The sequence below is a fragment of the Orcinus orca genome, chromosome 16, assembly GCF_937001465.1.
Source record: "Orcinus orca chromosome 16, mOrcOrc1.1, whole genome shotgun sequence".
Lineage (NCBI taxonomy): Eukaryota > Metazoa > Chordata > Mammalia > Artiodactyla > Delphinidae > Orcinus > Orcinus orca.
Window position 1 is genome coordinate 11,519,868 of NC_064574.1, and position 24,480 is coordinate 11,544,347.

General features: G+C 41.0%; 2 protein-coding genes and 1 long non-coding RNA gene across 3 annotated transcripts; 1 reads left to right on the forward strand and 2 right to left on the reverse strand.

Annotated features, from left to right (window-relative positions):
• Positions 1–1,387: 1,387 nt before the first annotated feature.
• Positions 1,388–3,763, reverse strand: MOCS3 (molybdenum cofactor synthesis 3). Its single transcript, XM_004282903.4, has one exon. It carries the CDS (start codon positions 3,761–3,763, stop codon positions 2,396–2,398), a length of 1,368 nt encoding a protein of 455 aa, XP_004282951.1. The 3' UTR covers positions 1,388–2,395.
• Positions 3,764–3,937: 174 nt separating this feature from the next.
• On the forward strand, positions 3,938–24,175 carry DPM1 (dolichyl-phosphate mannosyltransferase subunit 1, catalytic). Its single transcript, XM_004282902.4, has 9 exons — positions 3,938–4,245; positions 7,197–7,296; positions 12,730–12,763; positions 14,861–14,937; positions 15,022–15,047; positions 16,858–16,953; positions 20,283–20,351; positions 22,802–22,916; positions 23,818–24,175. Exons 1-9 carry the CDS (start codon positions 4,085–4,087, stop codon positions 23,920–23,922), a joined length of 783 nt encoding a protein of 260 aa, XP_004282950.1. The 5' UTR covers positions 3,938–4,084; the 3' UTR covers positions 23,923–24,175.
• Positions 12,974–23,818, reverse strand: LOC125961556 (uncharacterized). Its single transcript, XR_007472430.1, has 3 exons — positions 23,083–23,818; positions 18,731–18,787; positions 12,974–13,335 (listed from the first exon to the last, which is right to left on the reverse strand). It is a non-coding gene; the product is annotated as an uncharacterized LOC125961556 (long non-coding RNA).
• Positions 24,176–24,480: the final 305 nt, after the last annotated feature.

Consider the following 24,480-nt stretch of genomic DNA (forward strand, 5'->3'; position numbering starts at 1 on the left):
GTGGCACACGGGCTTAGTTGCTCTGCGGCATGTGGGATCTTCCCGGGCCAGGGCTCAAACCCATGTCCCCTGCATTGGCAGGCAGATTCTTAACCACTGCGCCACCAGGGAAGCCCTCAGATCACTTTAATAAGCCCTTCTCTCAATCAGTCAGGGTCAACTTCTGTTGCCTGTCCCACTGACAACCAGGTTTGCAGGAACTAGCAAAGCTGCCTAACTTTAGGACATCTGTCTTTACAGTATGAACTAGTTCCTCCTCTGTCCACCTGATTGTTTCCTGATATATATCAGAATTAGCTCACTTCCCAGGAGTAAGAAGTGTGACAGAGGCCAGCCATCTTTGTTCTCCTCTCCAGGTCTGTCATTTATTTCCACCTCTCCTTGGAAGAAACAGTCATAAGAAACCTGCTTTGTCTTTATAACAAAGGCCTATCATACTTTAAGCATGCCTATTCCAAAATGAGCTATAATATGTCTCACACTCAAAAAGTGATGTCTAATTTTGAATTTGATTATTAAACAATACCATCCTTTTATCATAAAACAAGAGTCTGTGTCAGAGGTTGCAAACTGGTGAGAAATTCTGACCTGCAGAGGGTTTTGTCTGGCCCACAACGCTTTTAATCTTTAAAAATTGTACTCAGAGGGCTTCCCCGGTGGCGCAGTGGTTGAGAGTCCGCCTGCCGATGCAGGTGACACGGGTTTGTGCCCTGGTCCGGGAAGATCCCACATGCCGCAGAGCGGCTAGGCCCGTGAGCCATGGCCGCTGAGCCTGCGCGTCCGGAGCCTGTGCTCCGCAACAGGAGAGGCCACAACAGTGAGAGGCCCGTGTACCGCAAAAAAAAAAAAAAAAATTGTACTCAGAGATACAAACATTTTACATTTACATCTGTGATTTCTGATGATTATAGCCTGCCACACAACAATCAGCTAGAGAATAGAGGCCCCCTTTTGATATATCATGGATTGTTCAATTTGCCTCTACTATATACTCACATACCCAATTTTTGCTTTTAATTTTGTTGCATAATACGTTGGAAGTTGGGCAAACTACCTGCCATTTCATGAAAAAGCTATTTAATAAGTACACAAACATAAAAACACCAACATTTTATACTGCTATAAAACACTGGAATAGATTAAATCAAAATAGACAAGGTAAATTAAAGGGGAGAGGCGGGGAGCTGTTCAGTGGGTATAAAGTCTCAGTCACGCAGGATGGAGGCTTCTGGAATCTGGTGCCCAGCATGTGCACAGAGTTGACAATATTGTATTGTACATGTGGCGACTGTCAGGAGGGTGAATTTTAAGTTATGTGGGGGTATTTTTGCCACAATAAAAAAAAATGTAATTCACAACATTAACAGAAGAAAAAAGCACATAAAAATGCAGAACTATACAGAATTTTATTTAATCTGATAGGAGGTATTTATCTACAGTAAAGCAATAACAAGTAATATTGGTTAAATATTCAAAGTTCTTCACCTGAAACTGCAAAGGAGAGAAGAATGTTCATTATTTCACTTTAATTCAATATTATATTTGGCATTCTGGCCATACAGTAAAGACAAAAATAAAAATAACAGGTTGGACAGGGACAAAAGGACAGGGGAGGGCAGAAGGCTGGGACTTGGGACTTGAAGATTCCAAAGCAAGCCAAACCACACAGTTTAGAAATTTCTGTTTGTGTCCACATAAGGTGGACCCTGAAGTTAAGTCTAAGAAAACAACAGCAATTTATAAAAGAAACTGACATGCTACAAAGGTGGTTTCTATCTTGCTAGACTGTAAATATCTTACTTGGCTATTAACTGAAAATATTTAATCGAATGACCACTTCCCAGCTAATTTTCATTTTAATGTTTTAACAATTTACATTTTAAACACTGAATTCTCTAGGGCATGTTCCATCATTTGAATTAGAAATAACACCCAAAGAATGTCTTAGTAAACAATAAACTTATCTTAACTATATCATCCATGATCAATTCAGTAACTATATTACACCTTTCCAAGCAATAAAATGGACAACTTTAAAGAGCTTTTTAATTGGGAGATTTAAAAAAAAAAAGGCAGGACACGCAAATGACCTGCAGTTCAAAACATAAAGTCCTGTCACTTACATTCTATCCCACCTGTTCAACACACCATCCAAGTGCTGCAAACACAAGACAGTTCAGAGGAACAGTGTTATAACCCCTTAATTGCTACATCACCCAGTAAGTTACAATTAAAAAGCTCCTTATAAAAAGAAGTCCACCTATCCGCAGATATTGGAGAATCCCAGGCTGTTCCGTACATTACTGAAAAAAATGCAAATACATTCATAAAGGCAAAAAAACTTTAGGTAACATGACAACCCACATCTTTCGCTGGTCAGACTCTACCGGCCATCTCAGTATCGCGGAAACGTTCCATCGATTTTGGCAGCCCAGGCCATGAGGCCTCCCACAACATCCCGAACTGTTAAAGAGTCTAAGTCTGTCCAGGACTGCAGGATCTTCACGGCTTTCTGGGAGTCATTGCCCAGTTTGCAGATCACATAAATGGGGAGAGATACCCCTTCCTGTGTGCCCTGCTTCCCTTCCCGGATTGCTTCTCCCAAGAGTTTCAGGCTCTCCGCATTCCTCCGTTCCAAATGTTTCAAAGGGATGTGTAGGGAGTGAGGCAACCGACACAGGTCCACCTCCACTGGAGGCCTGACGTCCAGCAACACGTGGGGTGACCCGGAATCCAGAAGTCGCTTATAGTCGACGACAGAAATTCGCTCCTCTGGTTTCAGTAACTGTAGGGAGCGGCACTTATCGGTGGCCGAGGAGCCACAGAAGCTTTCGTAGTCCTGCAGATCAGTCACAGTGGGCCGCTCCCCGCAAGCTGCACAGTCGGGCCTGCGCCTCCGCAGCCGAATACAGCGGAAATGACCTCCGAGGGCATCAAAGAGCAACAGGCTGCCACTGTAAGAGGGGCCCAGACCTGCAGCGATCTTCAACACTTCCAGCGCCTGCAGGCAGCCCAGGACCCCGGTAACCACACCAAGCACCCCGCCATCCGCGCAGCTGGTCACCGTCTCCGCCGGAGGTGGTTGCGGAAACACGCAGCGATAGCAAGGCCCACCGCCGTAGTGGTAGACTGTGAGTTGGCCCTCGAAGCGCAGGGCGCTGGCCGACACGAGGGGCCGTCCGGTTAGCACACAGGCGTCGTTAACCAGGTAGCGAGTGGGCACGTTGTCGGAACAATCAGCCACCACGTCATAGCGGCCAACCAGGTCTAGCGCCGTGGCTGGCGTAAGCGCCTGGGCGTAGGGCACGCACTCCACCGCCGAATTGAGACGGCGCAGTGTAGCGGCAGCCGAAAAGACCTTGGCCTGGCCGGCCAGTGCCTCGCCGTGCAGCACCTGGCGGGCCAGGTTGCTCACTTCTACTACGTCGTAGTCCACAAGGCCCAGGCGGCCGACGCCGGCCGCTGCCAGGTACTGCGCCAGTGGGCAGCCGAGCCCCCCGCAGCCCACGACCAGCACGGACGCGGTCGCCAGACGCAACTGTCCCTGCACGCCCAGCTCAGGCAGCACGAGCTGCCGGCTGTAGCGCAGAATCTCATCTCGGGACAGGGCGGCCTTCGGCGGCAGGGGAGACACCGGAACCAACCGCTCTGACTCCTGCTCAGCCAGAAGAGCCGCCGCCAGCCTCCGCTTCAGGGAACTCAGCTCCTCCTCACGCTTGGCAACTTCAGCCTGCAGAGTGAGCACCTCCTCCCTGGCCGCCATGGCAGCCTCTTTGGGAGGTTGTCAAAGGCATTTCCGTTTCCGGCTTTCCCTCGTCTTGCGACTGGAATAAACTAAACAACTCTATGGAGCTTGGGGAAAGGTGATTAACAGATATTTATTTTTCTGAAGCAACCGTCAGATTCAACTTGAAAGAGTCACAAGTCCTGACTGTTTCCAATGGAACTACGCAGAGAGCCTTAGGAGGACTAGAACTCGCCACCCGGACCATCCCCCTCCTCCCGGCTTTAGTACGTTCCGACGCGTCCTCTTCCCGCGCCGCGTTGACGTCATTCCGCTTCCGGCGCCTGGTGCAGCTCTGCCATGGCCTCCGGGGAAGCGAGTGGACCGTCTACTGGGTCTCCGCGGGAGCCAGAGCCGCGCACCCCGCGACAAGACAAGTATTCGGTGCTTTTGCCCACCTACAACGAGCGCGAGAACCTACCGCTCATTGTGTGGCTGCTGGTGAAGAGCTTCTCCGAGAGGTAGCGCGCCCGGCCGCCCTCCTAGAGGAATGAGATGAGCTGGCTTTCCCGGCCTGGGTGTCGGCAGTTGGCTGCGAGAGGCGGCCCCCTGCCTGGCTTCTCTTCTGTCTCCCGCTGGAAGCCTTGGGGAGGAAGCCACCCTACGAGGAAGGAGGCGGATACTTCCCGGGTTCTCTCTGTGTCTCGGGTTCTTATCTCTGCCCTTGGGCTTTGTGACACACTCCTTTATTATACACTCCCTTATACCTCACCCCGCTTTTTTCTTAGAAGGGCTGGCCCCCCTTTTACTTGTTTGCTTTTATTGTTTTATTTTATATTTGGCATGCGCTCGCAGCATGTGGGATCTTAGTTCCCGGACCAGGGATCGAACCCATGTTCCCTGCGTTGGGAGCTCAGAATCTTAACCACCGGACCGCCAGGGAAGTCCCTAGCCACCCTTTTAATTACTGCGAGGCCGAAAGCCTGACCTCACTCCTCCCTCTATCTAGGTGGTTAGGATCTGCGGCAGGAGCCTGGACTCTCAGTGAGGCCGCTCACTCCCGCCCGGGTGCTGAGGGCTTATGTAAGCATGAGGTTTGGGCTCTGTGGGTTAGGGAGCTGCTGCTGGGCTGGACATCCTTTCTGGAGAGGGCAGAAGGGCAGATTGGCTGGTGGATGTTTGATGTGATTGTTAGAAACAGAGATTTTGGAGTTGAATATGAAAGAGTTATACAGTTTTTTTTAAACTTCAGAAAATCGTGGTATCAGTACGAAGTAACTTGTTTTACGGTTGCACCAATGGGATCATGTGTAAATCTTTGAAGATCTTTCCATATCAGCACATACAAACTTCGCAAATTATTGTGAAAATTGGGTAATATCATATGGCTGTGTTATAATTTTTCTAACCGGGTCATATCAATGAACACGGATTATTTCCAGAGTTTTTCTGTTTTTCTCTTTTGACTTTAACTTTACAAATGAGAATAGGGACTTTGTGCACAACGTATTTTAACAGCATTGAGAAAAGTGCTTGACATGTAAGAAGTGCTCCTTACACATTCTTACTTTTACTAGTATACCGTGGATAAAGTCTTTGTGGTGTAATTGCTGAGTCGACAGAGATGTGCTTAGATTGATACTTAATGATAAATTGCTCTCAAAAAAGATAGTACCGGCTTAGGACTCTCCAACATTCATCAGAGAGGGCCTGTTGCCCCACCAACCAGCCAGTTTTATTAAACCTACATTGTTGGAAATGTTAATTGGTGAAAGATAACTGCTGTTTTGATTATAATTCTTTGAATGAAATAACTATCCTCACATTCATGGCTTTTCAAAGTTTTTTTATCTGTAGCTTTTAACCCTTTTTTCTTTAAGTTATATTTTGATTTCTCAAGCTCTTTCCAGATGAGAGAAATTGTCATGTAGCTGATCTTGTTGAAGCTTGTCTTCTGATTATACAATATTTTTTGCTCTATTCTTTAATTTTTTTATGTAGTGCAGTTTATCTTTCAGTAGTTTCTGGGTGGATTTTTTTTAATCAAAATGAAGTTTAATGACGGAAACAGCTATTTTCTTTTCAGACGGCAGTCAGGTAATCTGAAGTGTGCTCAGCTTGTTTCCTTTAACTACCTCATCCTCAGGTGGTGTGGGTGCTTTGAAGTGGAGAGGGCAGTAATTTTGCTTATGAATGACTCCATTTGTTTATGAAGTATATCTCTTTCAGAACAACAACTAGAATTAACATCTTAACTTTTTTTTTAAGTGTTTATTGAATGTGTTACAGTATTGCTTCTGTTTCATGTTTTGGTTGTTTTGGCCACGAGGCATGTGGGATCCTAGCTCCCTGACCAGGAATGGAACCTGCACCCCCTGCACTGGAAGGCAAAGTCCTAACCAGTGGACCACCAGGGAAGTCCAACATCTTAACTTTTTCTCGCTTTACGAGCCAAATTTAATGCACTGTTGGAAACTGAAGTCATCTTATGTACTCTTAGAAGATAGGATGTGTTTTGCTTTCTTCCAAGTTTGCTGGGGCCGACTTTTTAAAGCTTTTAACAATAGAATGTGTTTTCTGGTTGATTTCCTCGCATTTGTTTCTTCAAGCAGGACCAGAGGAAGCAGAATGTTGGGTTTCGGGGGTTTGTCTGTATCTCCTTTTCTTTCCCCTTAAGTTTCCCAATAAAGTTAACAAAAAGAATGTTTTCTTTAAAGGGAGGTGGGGAGAGATATGATGGTGATCACAGGTACATCCAAGTATTGTGCTGGCTTGTTTTTAGAATAAAAACTGTCACATGAAGTTAATGGGAACAACGAAAAGATGTTAATTTTGAAGCACTGACATCTTTTGTCATTCTATGCTCTTTTGGTTTTTGGGGGGTGTTGGGTTTTTTTGTTTGTTTGTTTTGATAGTGTGGGATAATGGGTATAACTGTTTGAAATAGTGATGTAAAAGACTGTCACCATTCTCAAGTGGGTATTTTAAGGGTGAAATTAAATCAGATTTATCTATTCATGGATTAAATTAAAAAGAATAATCACCCAGAGCTACTCAGCTGACTTGATATCTTTAAATATATTTTTGAAATATTTTATGTAACTAAGACTTGATATTAAAGTTCCACAATTCCATTTCCCAAGTAGGTATAAAATTTTATATGATATCCTATCGTATATAATATATATGATCACTATAATTTTTTTAACGAAAGAGTATGTTTTCTGTGAGAATTTTAACATATCAGGACTGTATAGCATTTTCCAGCAACGTACGTAGTTGGGAGGTGACATAGTAAATATTTGACATTTATGTCATTTGATAATTAAAGTTTTCCTTGGTGCTTAACATGGCAATAAATTTCCACTTATACTGGGGAGGAATTAGTGATTTTAAAATCATTTTTTCATTTGAGACTACTGTCTCCAAGCAGTAGTTTAAATTTTAAAAATTTTAATTTTTTTTATTTTAGTGGCTTCAACTATGAAATTATAATCATAGATGATGGAAGCCCAGATGGAACAAGGGATGTTGCTGAACAGTTGGAGAAGATCTATGGGTCAGACAAAATTGTAAGTCATTTTTTTATCATATCAGTTATGTTTATATTGGGGAAAGATGATGGATGAACAGTGCTTAAATTCAGTCTGTCTAGAAACTGAAAAAGTTAAAGAGCAACTTACACACTTGGGGTTTAGATGCATTTTCATTGTGCTTGAGATTTTACATGTCTTTGATATGTTGAGTCAGTGGTAGGTTTACAGCAAGATAGTGAGCCTTTGGATGAACTCTGTTTTTATGTCTGGCTCTGCAGATCAGTTTCCTTGAAGGGCAGAATTAAAGCATGATACTGAAATGAGAAGGAATATTGGTAGAGCTAGGTTGCAGTTAGTAATGTGTCTTGTTCTTTAGCACTCCCTTTCTCTAGGTATTCTCATACTGTCAGTAGAGAATCCTGCCTACAGCTAGCTTGTAGCTGGGAAAGGTGACTGATTGTTTTCATGTGAAACATGATTTTTCAGGGAACTTGGCATTTTTATTTTTATCTGTAGAACAGTCTTGTGGAAGTATTTGGATTGACTTTCTGAGTCTTAAACTTTAGATATTCCCACTGTGCCTTAAAGCCTGTTGTTCTTCTACAGGAGTAACTTAGGCAGATGTAGAGTTCATTTTGTAATAGCTTTGTAATTTTTATTTTTGATCAGTGTTTTGGCTTTATAAACGTTGGAGCATACTTGTGAGATCACTTCAGCTAATTCTTGGGCCAAAAGCATACATTATATCCAGGTTTAATTAGAAAACACATTCTAGGCTTTGGGTATTTTGTAATTTGTATAGACCAGAATTTCTCAATCTCAGCACTACTGATCTTGGGACCTGATAGGTCTTTGCTGTGAGGGACTGTCGTGTATGTTGTAGGATGTTAGGATCATCCCTGGACTCTACCCACGAGATGCAGCAGCAGCCCCCCTCCTCAGTGTGGCAACCAAAAATACCTCTGGATAACATCGAGTGTCCCTCCCTTTGTGGGCAGAATTGTCCCTCTTCCCAACAGAGAACGATTGGTATAGGAATAAAGAAGTCTCTTGGAATAGCCAGGACCTGGAAGCAACCTAAATGTCAATCAACAGAGGAATGGATAAAGAAGATGTGATACATATATATACAATGGAATATTACTCAGCCATAAAAAGGAACGAAGAAGTCTCTTGGAGAACCTTTATTGATATTTGCATTTCAAGAAATGGCAATTAAGCATCATAAAGAATAGGCTTGAGCTTCCCTGGTGGCGCAGTGGTTGAGAATCTGCCTGCCAATGCAGGGGACACAGGTTCGAGCCCTCCTCTGGGAAGATCCCACATGCCGCGGAGCAACTAGGCCCATGAGCCACAATTACTGAGACTGCTCGTCTGGAGCCTGTGCTCCGCAACAAGAGAGGCCGCGATAGTGAGAGGCCCGCGCACCGCGATGAAGAGTGGCCCCCACTTGCTGCAACTAGAGAAAGCCCTCGCACAGAAACGAAGACCCAACACAGCCATAAATACATACATACATACATACGTAAATAAAATTAAAAAAAAAAGAATAGGCTCTGGGTCCAGATATTCTTGATTAGTCCCAATAATGAAATAATTTCTATGCAGTTGGAGGAGATCTTAGTTGGTGAGAAGCATTTAAAGAAATGTGTTACTCTTATATACATGGTAAATCTATCCTGTACTAGAGGTTCTTTCCATCTCACAGACGAGCAATTCACAGAACTAGCACACCTCAGTCCTCTCTGAATGTCTCCAGATGTACAAGTGTACAGAGGAGATAAAAACTGAGATTTTCATCCTAGCAGTGACTTCCAATAATGCTAGGTTCATATTTTTGGCCAACAGTTCCTCAGTTTTTATTAAGTTCTGGGCCAGGGCTACTGATTCACATAATGTATAGAATACTTTCATTATGCACTTCCATTTAATCTGGGAACATCAACCTAACAGTGTTTTGAATACTTTTGTCAAAGAACCTCAGCCTTGAGGTGTGATTGATTGATCTTAAGGAATGCCTGATGAATTGATCTCAAATTCTAAAACAACACGGTCTTCAAAGGGTTCCACTTTTCCCATCAATCCAACAAAATTTAAAATAATGAGGAAAAAATAGCATTTACTATCATGATTTCCGTGTGGTACCAGGGAAATTCCCTATTCATTCATTATTTTATCACTTTTAGGTCATTTAAACTAGAATATTACATGTGTGCGCGTGCGCACACGCCAATAACAAGCTATGCCAGGGAGGGCACTTGCTTGCTTTTTAGGTGACATATATATATTTAGTTGGGGGAAAAATTAGGAACCACCTTACAATACCTGAGATAAAATATTCACAGATGCTTTGTTAGCCTTTCAAACTGGCTGAAATGAATATTTTAGAAAAAAAGCTAAAGAAAAAAAAATTTAACTCTTGAGGTGAGGAAACAGACTAGAGGTTAAGTGACTTTCCAAGGGTACATAGGTAATTAATAAATGGCAGGAGTGGGACCATAGAAGAATTGGAGGCACATATTCTGAACTGTTAACAGTGATCACAGGGCAGGGAGATATGAGATTTGGAGGGCTTCTATTATGTTTGATGTACATGGCTTGTTTCATCCCCCAACTTGAGATCAGATAGACTCATCTATATTTTGTCATTATTTATAGTTTAGTATTTTTAAAAATTGTTTTGATAATGAAGTGTAACACACATTCATTACTTTTTAAATGTCAAGCATAACTATAGGATTGAGAGATTTGACTACTTAAAAATATTTGGTTCATCCCCAAATACCAACATATTTTCTCTGACAAAGAGATCGGTATCCTAATCAAATGTACAGAAATAAATATTCATAAAAACAAGAACTACAGGGCTTCCCTGGTGGTGCAGTGGTTGAGAGTCCGCCTGCCGATGCAAAAAAAAAAAAAGAACTACAGATGGTCAAAAGTGAAAAAAATATGAGCCTCACTGATAAGAATTGCAAAATAGAGTACGATTAGCCTTTTCTTAGCTGCAGATTTATTTTTATTCTTTCTCCCAACCCGTTTTCGAGAGTACAGTAAAACAGATCCACTCAAATGGTGTTGATCCTAGTGGAAATTGATATAGTTTTCTGAAGTGTCACCAAGATTTTCTACGATAAAGATGTTTACAAAGTAAGTTTTTTTGTCAAACAAATCATAGTGTCGTATGGTATTTTCTAAGCAGTTGTGGTAAGCATTCTTCAGGGTATGTGCCCTGTACCCTTACACACACTTCCTGTGAATTCACAGCTTCTTCTGATGACGGCTGAGTGCGGTGAGCTCTGTGTGCCCATTACTGCCCCGGGGTCACACAGCAAATTAGCAGGGGGGTTCCATAGTCATCTACTAAGGCATCCTGCCTCGTGTAAGAAAAAGCAATCATACTGATGTGAGGAGGGAAAAAAAGGAGAGGGGTGGAATTAGCAGTCTGAAAGTAAAGCACAGGAGATGAAACAATTTGAACTTTTTATTACATAAGAAGTAAACAAGTATATTCTTTTTTATTTTTATTTTTTTGTGGTACGTGGGCCTCTCACTGTTGTGGCCTCTCCCGTTGCAGAGCACAGGCTCTGGACGCACAGGCTCAGCGGCCATGGCTCACGGGCCCAGCCGCTCTGTGGCATGTGGGATCCTCCTGGACTGGGGCACAAACCCGCGTCCCCCACATCGGCAGGCGGACCCTCAACCACTGTGCCACCAGGGAAGCCCAACAAGTATATTCTTGTCAAATGTAAATATAACCAGTAAAACTGAATTGGCCTCTGATGAGCATTTCTTGATCCATCCCAGTCCCTTCTCCAGGGGGAGACCCCGGTCCACATTTTGGTATATGTTACCCCAGATCTTTTTGTGCACATGTGTGTGTGTCTACATCTATAGAATCAGGTAATGTGGTTTTATATGTGTGTTTTTGTTTTTGAACAGAAATGCAGTCTTCCTGTGTCGTTCTGTTACTCGTTTTTTTTTTTTTTTTTTTTTTGCGGTACGCGGGCCTCTCACTGTTGTGGCCTCTCCCGTTGCGGAGCACAGGCTCCAGACGCGCAGGCTCAGCGGCCATGGCTCACGGGCCTAGCTGCTCTGCGGCATGTGGGATCTTCCCGGACAGGGGCACGAACCCGTGTCCCCTGCATCGGCAGGCGGACGCTCAACCACTGCGCCACCAGGGAAGCCCTCTGTTACTCTTTAATTATACCTTGGTCGTCTTTTGTCACCAGATTACCTCATTCTTTTAACTGCTCCATGGTACCCTATCTATGTAACGTGGTTTGTATTTTATATAAACTTTTGAACGTCCTGAAAATTATAAATAACAAAATTATCCTTTGTTTGAAAAAAAGATTTTTAGCTAAAACATACGGTTATAGAAAATCTAAGATGAACTTTAAAGGATTTGCTTTTTCAGGGCAAATACCAGATGAGGTCAGTATTTTGTCAGTAACAGTCAAGCACAAAATCAAATAAAACCTGACATGTCTGGTTTGATTTTGTTCAGTGAATAGTAATTATTATAGATGATTGATTGAATGTCTAGTTCTCCTCTATATAAAAACTCATGGGGTAGGAATGTATTTTATCATCTTTGTTCCTCCCCTAGACCTATAGCAGCTTGCGTGTAGTTTTTAAAAAAAAGAGAAAATCTATCCTGTTTAAATTAAACTGCAAATACTTTGGAGATTGCAGTCTGAGGCAACCTGCTTACCCACTGGCAAGTGCCGGGGGCGGGGGAGGGAGGAGGATAAGAAATGCTCAGTAGTTAGTCTGCTTGAGCCCCCTACCTCAGAAACTTAGCACTAAAACCTTGGCATTCTACTTTTCCAGAAATTTAGAGAAAAAGGGAAATAACAACTAAGTGTTTATATATGAAGCAAGAAGTGTAGAAAGACTAATTGACAAACTGTAAGGAGAAAGAATTTAATCTTAGGAATATAACCTGAAATCATGTCATTGGACCAATAGAGAATAAGATGAGGTCATCCAAGCATAGAGTCAAGATAAGTGGATGGAGTATCAACATTTAAAATCACAAAGGGAATTGAGAAAACAAGCATGGCTATCAAATATTCCAAAAAGGTATAGAATAAGTGAGTTGAATACTCAGTTTTCCTAGGAAGGAATCAATAGATATTGCTTAAAATGATAAATCAAGTAATAGACATAAAAAAATGGGTTTTTTGGTGGATAGCTCTGGGGTGCGGCAGGGGGCGGAGTTTAAGATTTGGTCTGTGGGGTTTGGGTGAAAGAATGTTACTTTTCCTTGAAAGCTATTAAATTATTTGATTTGTTACTAAATGCTTTTTTTACTTTGGCAAAAAATGTCAAGCATATTCTGCTTTAAGGTCTAATAAATGCAGCTGTATTTCTGTTAAAATGAGTGAGCACTTATTAAAAAAGAGTTTTTATTAGTCAGATTTTCAATTATTTGTGTTAAAATGCCATTTCTTATTCTTACAGCTTCTAAGACCACGGGAGCAAAAGTTGGGACTAGGTAAGTAGAACCTCTCACCCCTCATGCCTGCTCCTTGCCTTGGTAAGATTATCCAGTGTGTATTTCCTCAGTTTGGAACAGGGCCAAAATACAGTCACCTCCTGTGATGGTTTTTAATGATCTTAATGATATTCAGATGGTTTAACTTGAATTGCCTGTATGAGGCAAAGCCCACTTAGGAAAACAGAAACCACTGTAATTCTTTCAATGTAGGGAATTTAATACAGAGAATCTGGTTACACAGGTGAAGGAATTGCTGAGAAGCCAAATGGAACAGTGGGGCTACTCAGAGATTAGTAGCAGCTGGAGCTCACTACCGCTCCTGGACTGGAGCAACAATGGAGGAGATGGTGTTTTTAGAGCCGGGAACCCGGGCTGCCCAGAGGAGCTAGAATGGTGGAGTCAGGGATGCTTGGCAGAAGTCAGAGCCATGGATGGAATCTGGTCCATGCTGGCAGGCAGAGTAAAGGGGAGGACACTTGGATTTTTCCCCTTCTCCTTGAGATCTTCCTTCTTCCTGTGCCTCCCAAAGCTGCTTGGAAACCAGTTGACAAAAAAACAAATATAGTACCCTGCAAAGAACAGAGAAGGGATCTAAGGGCAAACATTTAGACCAGCACACTGCCTTAGCTGTAAGTCTTTTGAACAGTTCTTGAAGTTACAAGTTTTTAAAAGGTGTTTATTTTTTTAAAAGGAAGCTTTTCCAGCTTTAAAATGTAAGGGGTTATAGAAAAGCTCAGATGAGGTCAGTCATTCTAAGATGAAAATCTTGAATGCCTTTATTTCTATTGTTGGTCACAGCTGCTTTATGTTGAAAAGTGGTATAATTTTACTGAAAAATTGGGGGAGCATGGAGGAAGCACAGTTCTTGAAAATTGAGTATCTGCTGTCCTGAAGACCCTCAGTTTCATGGCATGATCAAATGTTCTGAATATCTGAATCCAGAAAGTTCTTTGGGATTGAAATAATTTTGAAACTGCCATGAAAGCCACCAAGAATTACTAACCCGTCAGTGGAAATCCAAAAAGCTGTGGATAGTCATGTTTTTTAAAAATTAATTAATTAATTAATCTGGTTGGCTCTTAGTTGCAGCAGGTGGGCTTAGTTGTGGCTCACCAGCTCCTTAGTTGCGGTTTGCAGGCTCCTTCGTTGCGGCATGCGTGTGGTATCTAGTTCCCTGACCAGGAATCGTACCTGGGCCCCCTGTGTTGGGAGCGTGGAGTCTTAACCACTGTGCCACCAGGGAAGTCCCTGGATAATCACTTCTTAACAAAAGAAGTCAGAAGAGTTCTGCCTTTCTAATAAGATACTGTGGTGATTTGGGGCTAGAGAATGCAGGAATTCCCACATCCTGTTCCTGACCAGTCACCCTTACCTGCCAAGTCCCCGAGGAATATTTAAGCATGAGGGTGGCTAAGTAATTGCTAGTTGCACCTTTGGCCCCAGATACAGGGCTGTAGTGTACCAGGCTTACAGTGTAGAATACACTCACTGCGTAGCTTTTGTGGGACAGGGGTGATGGGCTGAGCAGAAGCAGAGAGACTGGTTAGGTAGGGATCCACGCATCAGAAGATGGTGCCCGGGACTAAAGTGAAATTGGAGACGAAAGAATGAAATTGAGAGTTTTGTTTTTTTTAAGGGCTTCAAATGCTTGGCCCTTTTATTTATTTATTTATTTATTTTTGGTTGTGTTGGGTCTTCATTTCTGTGCGAGGGCTTTCTCTAGTTGTGGCAAGCGGGGGCCACTCTTCATCGCGGTGCGCGGGCCTTTCACTATCGCGGCCTCTCTTGTTGCGGAGCACAGGCTCCAGACGCACAGTCTCAGTAGTTGTGGCTCACGGGCTTAGTTGCTCCACGGCATGTGGGATCTTCCCAGACCAGGGCTCGAACCCCTGTCCCCTGCATTAGCAGGCAGATTCTCAACCACTGCGCCACCAGGGAAGCCCGAGAGATGTTTTTGATGGAGAATAACAAATAGGATGTTAGAGGACTAATGTATGCTTTTCAGAGGTGCTTAGCAATTTCTTCCCTGTTCATATATATACCTAAGCATTTCTGGTGATTTCCTTTAATGGATATAAATATTTTCATTTTTAGGAACTGCATATATTCATGGGGTGAAACATGCCACAGGAAACTACATAATCATCATGGATGCTGATCTCTCACACCATGTGAGTGGTGTATTTCTTTAGAGGCTATTTATGATAGTCTTAGCCTGTTTTACTGACCTACTCTTTATTCTTTCTAAATTTCAGCCAAAATTTATTCCTGAATTCATTAGGTAGGTATTTCTAATATTTGAAAGAATTATTCAAATCATTTACCTTATATTGATTTTGTACTTATTTTCATTTTTCAGTCATTAAAAATACTCATGCTATTTTAAGTTTGCTATCAAAAATGAAACCAAGATATAGCTTTGAGACATGTAAATATTTAGTTATGTGACTAAATGATATCTTTTAGGAGCCCTGAGAGGAGTAATCAACAGATAATTCCTTTGTTACCTAATTCTTACAGACTACAGAAAAATATGAAAAGCAGCTTCCCTGTTAAATGGAATTAAGCCCTGCATCGTAAGAGTAGAACACTATGAATACCTGGGGTTTATTCCAGGAATGCCAAAATCAGGAATCGGTCAAAAAAATTCATTTATCACATTAACAAAGAAAGCAAAATGACTGGGGACTTCCCTGGTGGTCCAGTGGCTAAGACCCCACACTCCCAATACAGGGGGCCCAGGTTGGATCCCTGGTCAGGGAACTAGATCCCACATGCATGCTGCAACTTAGCGTTTGCATGCCACAACTAAGGAGACTGCTGGCCGCAACTAAGGAGCCTGTGTGCTGCAACTAGGACCTGGCACAGCCAAATAAATATTTTTTTTAAAAAAAGAAAAGAAGCGTGATTAAGTCTATAGATGGTAAAGCGTATTTGGTAAAATTCACTAGCCATTGCTAATTAAAATTTTAATGTAGAAATAGAAGGAAACCATACTGAAGGAAAACATACTGAAGACAACCTGGTCCTAACACAAAGGTCTTACTTTTTGTTTTTGGTTTTGGTTTTTTTTGGCCACACTGCGTGGCTTGCAGGATCTTAGTTTCCCGACCAGGGATTTAGTCCAGGCCCTCAGCAGAGTCCTAAGCACTGGACCACCAAGGAATTTCCCCACAAAGGTTTTATTAAATGGTAAAATGTTGAGTCATTTCCAATAAACTCATCAATGATTATAGGCGTACCACCTATCATTAAACATGGAGATTTTAAGTAATGTTGTAACATAAGAGTTTAGTATATATTGGTAAAGGATACAAAATTACATTTATTTGCAGGTAATGTAACTATATTTTTAGAAAACCCAAGAGACCATGACACTTCTCAGAATAAGAATTTGGAAGCTGTTCTGAATGTAAGCTAAATACACAAAAACAGAATCAGATCAGGTCACTCACCTATTTAGAACACTTCCAGGAGTTCCTGTGAACACATGGGGAAAAATCCACACTCCTTTACTTGCCCCTCAAACCACTCGTGATGTGGCCCCTGCCTTGCATTCTGAACTCATCTTATGCCCCTCCCCCTTGCCTGAAGTGCTCTTTCACTGCTCCTTAATGGCCAACTACTCCTTGTTTGATCTCTGCATAAAAGTCACCTCAGAAATACCTTCTCTGCTTAGATCACCAATACACAAAAGCTCCTTTGACCTGATAAGGCAGTAGAACCAGTGGAGTAGAAAATGGGTGAAAGATACAAGCAGGCCATGTGTAGAAGAAGTCCAAATGGCTAATAAACCTAAGAGAAGATATTCACCCTGGGATGTAGTCAGGGAAATGCAATTAAAATAACCGTGTGTTACTATTAGTTTTTCAAAATTAAAGACATATAGAACAATACATCCAGCACCAATAAGATGATAGAAAATGAACATGGATATTGCTGGAGGAAGTATGAGTTACTACAGCCTTTTTGGAAAGTAATTTCTGGTGATATCTGTTAGAATTAAAAATACTCATAAGCTTTGCTTTAGCAATTCTGTTGAAAGCTCAACAGCTTTTTCTAATTGCCAGCTAATTTATTTTTTTCTGCAGGAAGCAAAAGGAGGGTAATTTTGACATTGTCTCTGGAACTCGCTACAAAGGAAATGGAGGTGTATATGGCTGGGATTTGAAAAGGAAAATAATCAGGTATATATGTATGTGCTCATGATTTCTCTATTTTTTTTTTAGTGTAACTACTAGAAATATGTTTTTAACAGGTATTTGGATTAAATTACCATGCTGCCTTGGAGTTTGTGGGATCAGATTGTAACTTCCAGAAAGTATTCCCAGATAGCTTCTTACCCACAGTTTTTCCTGTGTTAGAGTATTGTATTTTGGATGGTTTTCACTTGGGAAAAATTTGCATAAACCTTTGAACCTTTCGTAGAAATGGTCTAATTCAGCACAGTTTGTTCTGCTGGACCTTCAGCTTTGATTTAAGTGAACTATTCATCTATATTTTTGGACTAAATATGTAATTTTTTCCATATATATTTTTCAATAATTTAAGACACTTCATGATTTCAGCTTTTACTAAGCAGCATAAAGTAGTGAGGCTTTGGAGGCAGACCTGGGTTAAAATCCTGATTGTGTCTTTTAATTACTTGTGTCCCCTTGCATATTTTACCTTTTCTAGGCTTACTTTCCTCATGATAAGATGGAAATAAAACAAACTGTTTCAATTTTCTATTACAGTGTAACAAACCATCCCCAAACTGAGTGACTTACAGCAACAATTTATTGTTTCTCACAATTCTGTGGTTTGGCTACTGGTTCCTCTGCTGACTTCACCTGGGCTCATGCAGTTTCCTTCAGCTGGAGGCTCCAAGATGGCCTTATTCATATGTTTGGCAGTTGGTACTGGTTGTTGGCTGGGCCATCTCAGTTCTCCTGCATGTGGCCGCTTACCTGGGAAGCTAGATCAGCTTCTTTACATGGCATCCTAAGGGCAGCATCCAAAAGTACCAAGGCTGCAGCTGCAAGGACTCTTGAGTCTTAAGCTCTGGGGCTAACACCAAATTAATTTTTGGTCAAAGCAAGCCCATAATCAAGGGGTGGGGAAATAGAATCCACCTCTTGATGGGAAGACCCACAAAGAATATTTGACCATATTTAATCTATGGCACCTAGGTTGTTGGGAAGATGTGTTTCTATCTCTAAAGGATCTATATAGCTTATTGCTTTTTGTGTAACAACATAACTTTATATAAATTCTTACTGATAGTATTTTTTATCACCTACTTCATTCCTATTGAAGGTTCTGTTAGGTTAATGTCACTTTTGCCTCTTAACTGTTAAACCTTGGGCAAGTATTTCAAACATGTAAGAGCCTCAGTCTTCAGTGAAATGAAGGGGTCGGATGACTCAGTGGTTTTCAATCCTCCTGAGCACTGAAGTCATGTAGGGGGAAAATGATACACAACTGCTCCCTGTTTGTCCTCCCTTTCTTGTGCACACACATACTGCAGACCATTTGAGTGGATCTCCAGAGGTGGTGCAAGAGCATCAGTATTTTTCACAGGCTCCCAGATGATTCTGTTGTGCAGCCAAGGTTGAGAGCAACAAATCAGTGATCTCTCAGGCCTCTCTGAATTGTTCATTAAAGCTACTATTTAAAATCAGGGAGTCCCAGTCAGAGACAATTTACAACGTTTAGTTGGATCATTTAGTTGTATTGAGTTGTATCTGTCATTAGTTGTTAATGTCTGCACTGACTTTATAGTATAAACTCCTGAGAAAGAGTCTGTATCACTTGCTCAAGGTCTCATTTGTATGGTCCAGAACCAGAATTGAACCCAAGTCTGTCTGACTCTTGCTGCATTTTAATTAAAAGACCCCAATTTTAAAATGCATTACCTTAAATAGATGTACAAATATATACATACAGACACGCACACATACACATAAATACATATACACTCACATTCCTTTGATTACACCCATTTTGGTGGGTAAACCATGTCCTGGAATTTTTTTGTAGCTATTTGAAGGAAAATGTTTCTGTTAGCCATTATGCCAGCTATATCCCTAACCATGTTATTTATATGAAATAGACACTCCTGGGACTTCCCTGGCAGTCTAGTGGTCAAGACTCCGCACTTCCAATGCAGGGGGCTTGGGTTTAATCCCTGGTCTGGGAACTAAGATCCCACATGCTGTGGGGCACGAGGGGGTGGGGGGAGGAAGGGAGGGAGGGGAAGGAGAAGAAGGAAGGAAGGGGGGAAGGAGAAGGAAGGAAGAAAGAAAGAAACACTCCTAAGGAGTGCCTTGATGGTTACCCTGGCTTTGCAGAGAAACTGTTTTCTCCAGGCTGCTTCCCCTGCTGCCCTCCACACCCCCGCCAAAAAAAAAAAAAAACACCTTTTTTCTGAATCTGAACACTCTAAAATAATCTGAGCCCACTAAAATATAGCTGCAGTACCAAAGTCATTTTTTCCAAGTGTACTTCACATCTTTTTGAAATGTTAATAATAGCTATTAGTCAGTAATAGATTACAGTTGATTGATACCTAGTTGTGTTTGAAGCACAGATCCTAAAGTCATTGTTATGGACTGAATGTTTCTGCTAGAATTCATGTGTTAAAGTACCTTATGCAGGGAATGTTGGTATTTGGAAGTGGGGTTTTGAGGAGGTAATTAGGTTTAGATGAGGTCCTGAGTGTGGGGCACTTTTGGTGGGATTAGTGCCCTTTCAAGAAGAAACCAAGAAAGCTTGGCCTTTCTCCTCCTACCCCCACCCTCAGCCCCTCTGGCCCCCTCCACTTGAGCACACAGCAAGAAGGTACCATGTGTAGGCTAGGAACAGGATCCTCACCAGGAACCAAGTCTACAGCACCTTGATCTTGCACTTTTCAGCCTCCAGAACTGTGAGAATTGAATATCTGTTGTTTAAGCCACCCAGTCTACGGTATTTTGTTATAGAAGTCCAAACAGACTAAGAAAGTCTCAGAATGGAACTTTTGGTCAATTTCCAGAGATTGCCAAAAACCAAAACCTTCTCCCACCTGCACACCTTTTTAAAAAATTTTTTTAAAAAGCCATTTTAATGCAAACTGACCTATTACCCAGTTGGAAACTGCCATCACTTGGTGATCTGAATCTGAAAAAGAAACTCCAGATCCCTGATAGATCACTTTTGCTGTCTTGACAGATGTTTGTAATTCTAAATCGTGACTGTTGGCAAATATGCGAGTTGAGTTAAAAAATCTATTACCATTCTCACCTAGAGTTTGGAAGAATGAGTGTTTTATGGTCACCTCTACATGTCACATTCCAAGAATGAAAATCCCTATTTTCTGAAAAATGAGAACTACCAGATCTCCTTTCACTGATTTCTGTTTGTTCCATAGAATTAACATTTTTGTGAAATAGTGTTGCATTTATGAAGTCAGTGTAGCATTTTTAGCACTCTATACTTGGGTGTATTTCTTTTGTTTAGAAATTGTACTTTATAAAGAAAATCTTTTATTTGGCAGCCGTGGGGCCAATTTTATAACTCAGATCTTGCTGAGACCAGGAGCGTCTGATTTAACAGGAAGTTTCAGGTACAGTGAAAACCTGTGATTGTGTGTATTCTACTATTTACAATTTCTTGCCTAAATTTCTTGCTTTATAATGACTTAAAGAAATACTTTTCGTTTCTATCCCATTTTTGTTCTGGAACGCTAAAAAAGACAGACTGAAGTTGGTTAGAAGCTGCTAATGAAGCGTAAGCATCTTAAGGGAAAATATTGTACTTTTTAAAGAGTATGGACGACAGGTTCGTGTGCTTGTTAACAGTAGTATCGCTGCTCAGCCCTTGAGGGGCCTGAGGTGACCATGGACTGCTCATTCAGGACATTACTGAGATGGGCTTCAAAAACAGTGCCTCTTCCAGTAATTTTCTGCAGCTTATAGCATTGTCCACAGAAAAGTTTAAAATCTTTAATATTTATATAGAGCTTTTTCAGTTTCCTTATTCTCCATGTTTTTTATTAAAAAAAAATTCTTGTTTAAATGGAGCGAAGCCTCCTGCTAGGTCCTTGGGGTTTTTTTATTTTTGTTTGTTTCTGGGGGTGTGTGTATCATCTCTGAAACTATAAAATTTCTGTTCATCTGCTTTAAGGCTGAGACCCATGCATTGGTTAATACTTTCTATTACTTGGCATTTGCTTCTATCCATTAAATAATGTTGATTCTTCCATACTTCATTAGAACACACAGACACACAAATTTAGGAGCTGGTTGTTGAAGGTTAACTAGTACCACTAGTGCAACTGCAAGTCTGTTGGATAGCAGTTCAGAGATAGTAAGACAGTCAAAAGTGAAGAGAGGAGCCATCGCAAATTAGAGGTCAGATAATGAAAATGAAACCTCTCTAGAATTAAAATGTAAATTATTTTGAAAGCACAATTTGGTGTATAAAAGATAGATAGGGACCCCATAAATACATCTCTTCAGTTCCACACTTCGAGGCAAATGAATAATGTGTTATAAAGATCTCTGATTTCCAGAGGAAAAAAAAAGATTGTAATTAAAAAAAAAAAAAAAGATATTGTGGTGGAGGAGACAGGGGTGGCAATGAAGAGAAATAAATCTTACAAAGTGACTCTTACGGGAATAAAGTGACTCTTACAGGGAAAGAATTCGTAGCCTAATCCTAGTTTTAAAGGTACTGCTGAAACGTTATTCCATTATCCCACCATCATAGTTCTTCCCATAATCCCAGACCTCCCTCCCCTACTTAACATCATTTGACATATATCTTTAGTTTCTACTGCTAAAATCCCAAAACATGAAAAGGTGCCTGAAACACAGTGGGTTCCTCAATAAACATTTGTTATTGAATGAATATTACTACCATCAGAATCTCCTTTCTTCACATTTATTCCAGACTTACTCTTTTGAGTTCTGATGGAGACTGTGTGGGTAAAGGAGTGCATACCACTAATCCCCCTCAGGTGCCTCTAAGGACTGTGCTTTAGCCTTATAGCCACCTAAAAGCTTGAAAAACCAAAAGGTGGGGTAACCTGAAAGGAAGCCTGAGAAAATATGTGAGTTCCAGGTATAAAGCCCTCTGGCATTATAGATCCAGGTGGCTTTAACTACCAAGAGAACGAAGTTACTGCCTCACCTAGCTTTCTCAGAAACAAAAACAGCAAGAAGAAAGAGGTAGAAATTGCTGCCTTTCTACTCACTGAGGCTCAGGGTTTTTTTTGTTTTTTAACCTCAGTGACTCTGAAAATAGGGAGCTCCTGAAGAACGTGACTGAGTTCACCCATAGGACTTCCCAGCTCCTGTCTTTCTTTGTAAATCTGATGAGCTCTGCCTTTGGCCTGCAGTCCATCTAAAGTTAGGGTGTGCATTCGCCCAGTTTAAGTGTCTTTAACTGTGACCTCAGTTGCTGATATCTGATTCCCACCAGGATTGCCTCATCCTGTGATCCCTACTTCCTGTCTTAACCTAGCTTAACCAAGCTCATCCTAGAGGGACTTAGTTTATCTCAGGAATTTATTTAGATCTCAGGAAATAGGAACTTCATAGACATTTATGAGGAAATGTCTGTTAACTACTTATTTCTTGTTACCTAGTTTATATTGTTGCTTCATCATCTGTCAACTCTGTTGTTCCAGTATTTGAAACAGTTTCTCCCCTTTCAGCTTTACAAATAAATTAAGAAAATAAAAACTACAAACGATGGGGGGGGTTCTGCTCCACATGATTCACTTTATCACCATATTTTTATAATTTCTGATAGTGTGATAGGAAGATAATTCTCTAAAAGATACTAAGAATTCATTTTCAAAATCGTCCCAAATTATTTACCAAATATTTTTATGGCCTTTCCAGTTCAGGACAAATGTATCATAATCATCAACTGTGAGAACTTTTCTATATACAAATGGCTGGTGAAAGTTTAAGGTTTTATAAATACCAGTGAACTTTTTGTAAGGTCAGGATACATGTAGGCATGTATATTTATCCAGGTGTTCATATACATTTTAATTTCTTACAGGTTATACCGAAAAGAAGTTTTACAGAAATTAATAGAAAAATGTGTTTCTAAAGGCTACGTCTTCCAGATGGAGATGATTGTTCGGGCAAGACAGCTGAATTATACTGTTGGCGAGGTATGGTAAATAGTGTTATACTCCTCATAAAGAAACAATAGGGTTATACTCTTTATCATAAAATGGTTAATTTTCATAAACTACTAAAAAAATGTGGAAGGCTTCCAGGTGTCCATGCAAAAGGGTGAAAATTCACATTTCTTTAAAATTAATATATTTGACTTACCAAGATTTAAAGCATAACAGAAGGCAGCATTCCCTTTTAAATAAATAAAAGTTACCGGTATCTTCTTTCTCCTTTCCCTTTCTTCTGACCACTCAGCATTATGGGATGAGTCTGCTGCTTTTCCCCTTGTCTCAGCCATCAGCCACCCTACTTAAAAATGAGTGGTGAATCCCTTTTGCCCGTTGCCTATGAGTAAATGAAAAGGGCAAGAATTGGGGGAGCAGAGGGGATTTGTAATATTTCCAGCCGGCTAGTAAGTTCTTAGGGAACACTCTCCTTGTTTAACAATAATATTCTTATTCAGAGCAAGAAAATAGCTAACTAGAATGTTACTACTGTTGTGGAAGTTATAAGATTGTTAACTTAGTGCTAAAACAGTGACAGCTAAATTTGATGGACTACTGAAAAAAATTAGGTGAAAGGCCATTTTACTTCGGGCATATAATTTTTCTTGGAAGCTTGAGTAAACCAACTTAATATTCAGGATCAATGCTTTTCAAAACACTTGTAGCTTTGGCTGGATGACCTATTTTTAGATAGTAAAATGCATGTTTAATTTTGAAGACTTGGAGGTGCACACAGTTGCTGTAAGAATCCCATAATTCGGATTTACCTTGAAGGACTTGCTATCAGCAGACTAATCTTGTTTCTGTTGTATGAGTAATTGTTGTATGCCTGCTATGCTTCCTTTCTAATATTTTTGAAGACTCACTTAACATATATTTTTTTAACTAGGTTCCAATATCATTTGTGGATCGTGTTTATGGTGAATCCAAGTTGGGAGGAAATGAAATAGTCTCTTTCTTGAAAGGACTATTGACCCTCTTTGCTACTACATAAAAGAAAGTTATTCATTTATACTTAATCATGTTCATTTCAATTTAAACATAAAAGAAGCCTGGTTGCTGATTTTTATAAAATGTACTCTTAGAACATAAATCATAAGGTAAGGTAAATTTCATGCAAATCTTTTTTCCTGAGAAACTCCATTTTATATGTCAAATTAGAAAAATGAGCAGCGTTCTCAATTTTCGTTTACATTTTGCTGTACTAAGACCTATAAATAAATGTATATGAAATTTTTGCATAAAAATGCTTTCATTAGCGTATGCAAATGCAGGATTTCTTACATGGGGAAGATTTTGAAATATTCTTTATAAAAACTGTATTCAGGGGCTTCCCTGGTGGCGCAGTGGTTGAGAGTCCGCCTGTCGATGCTAGGGGACACGGGTTCGTGCCCTGGTCCGGGAAGATCCCACGTGCCGCGGAGCGGCTAGGCCCATGAGCCATGGCTGCTGAGCCTGCGTGTCCGGAGCCTGTGCTCCGCAACGGGAGAGGCCACAACAGTGAGAGGCCCGCGTACTGCAAAAAAAACCAACCAAACAAACAAAAACTGTA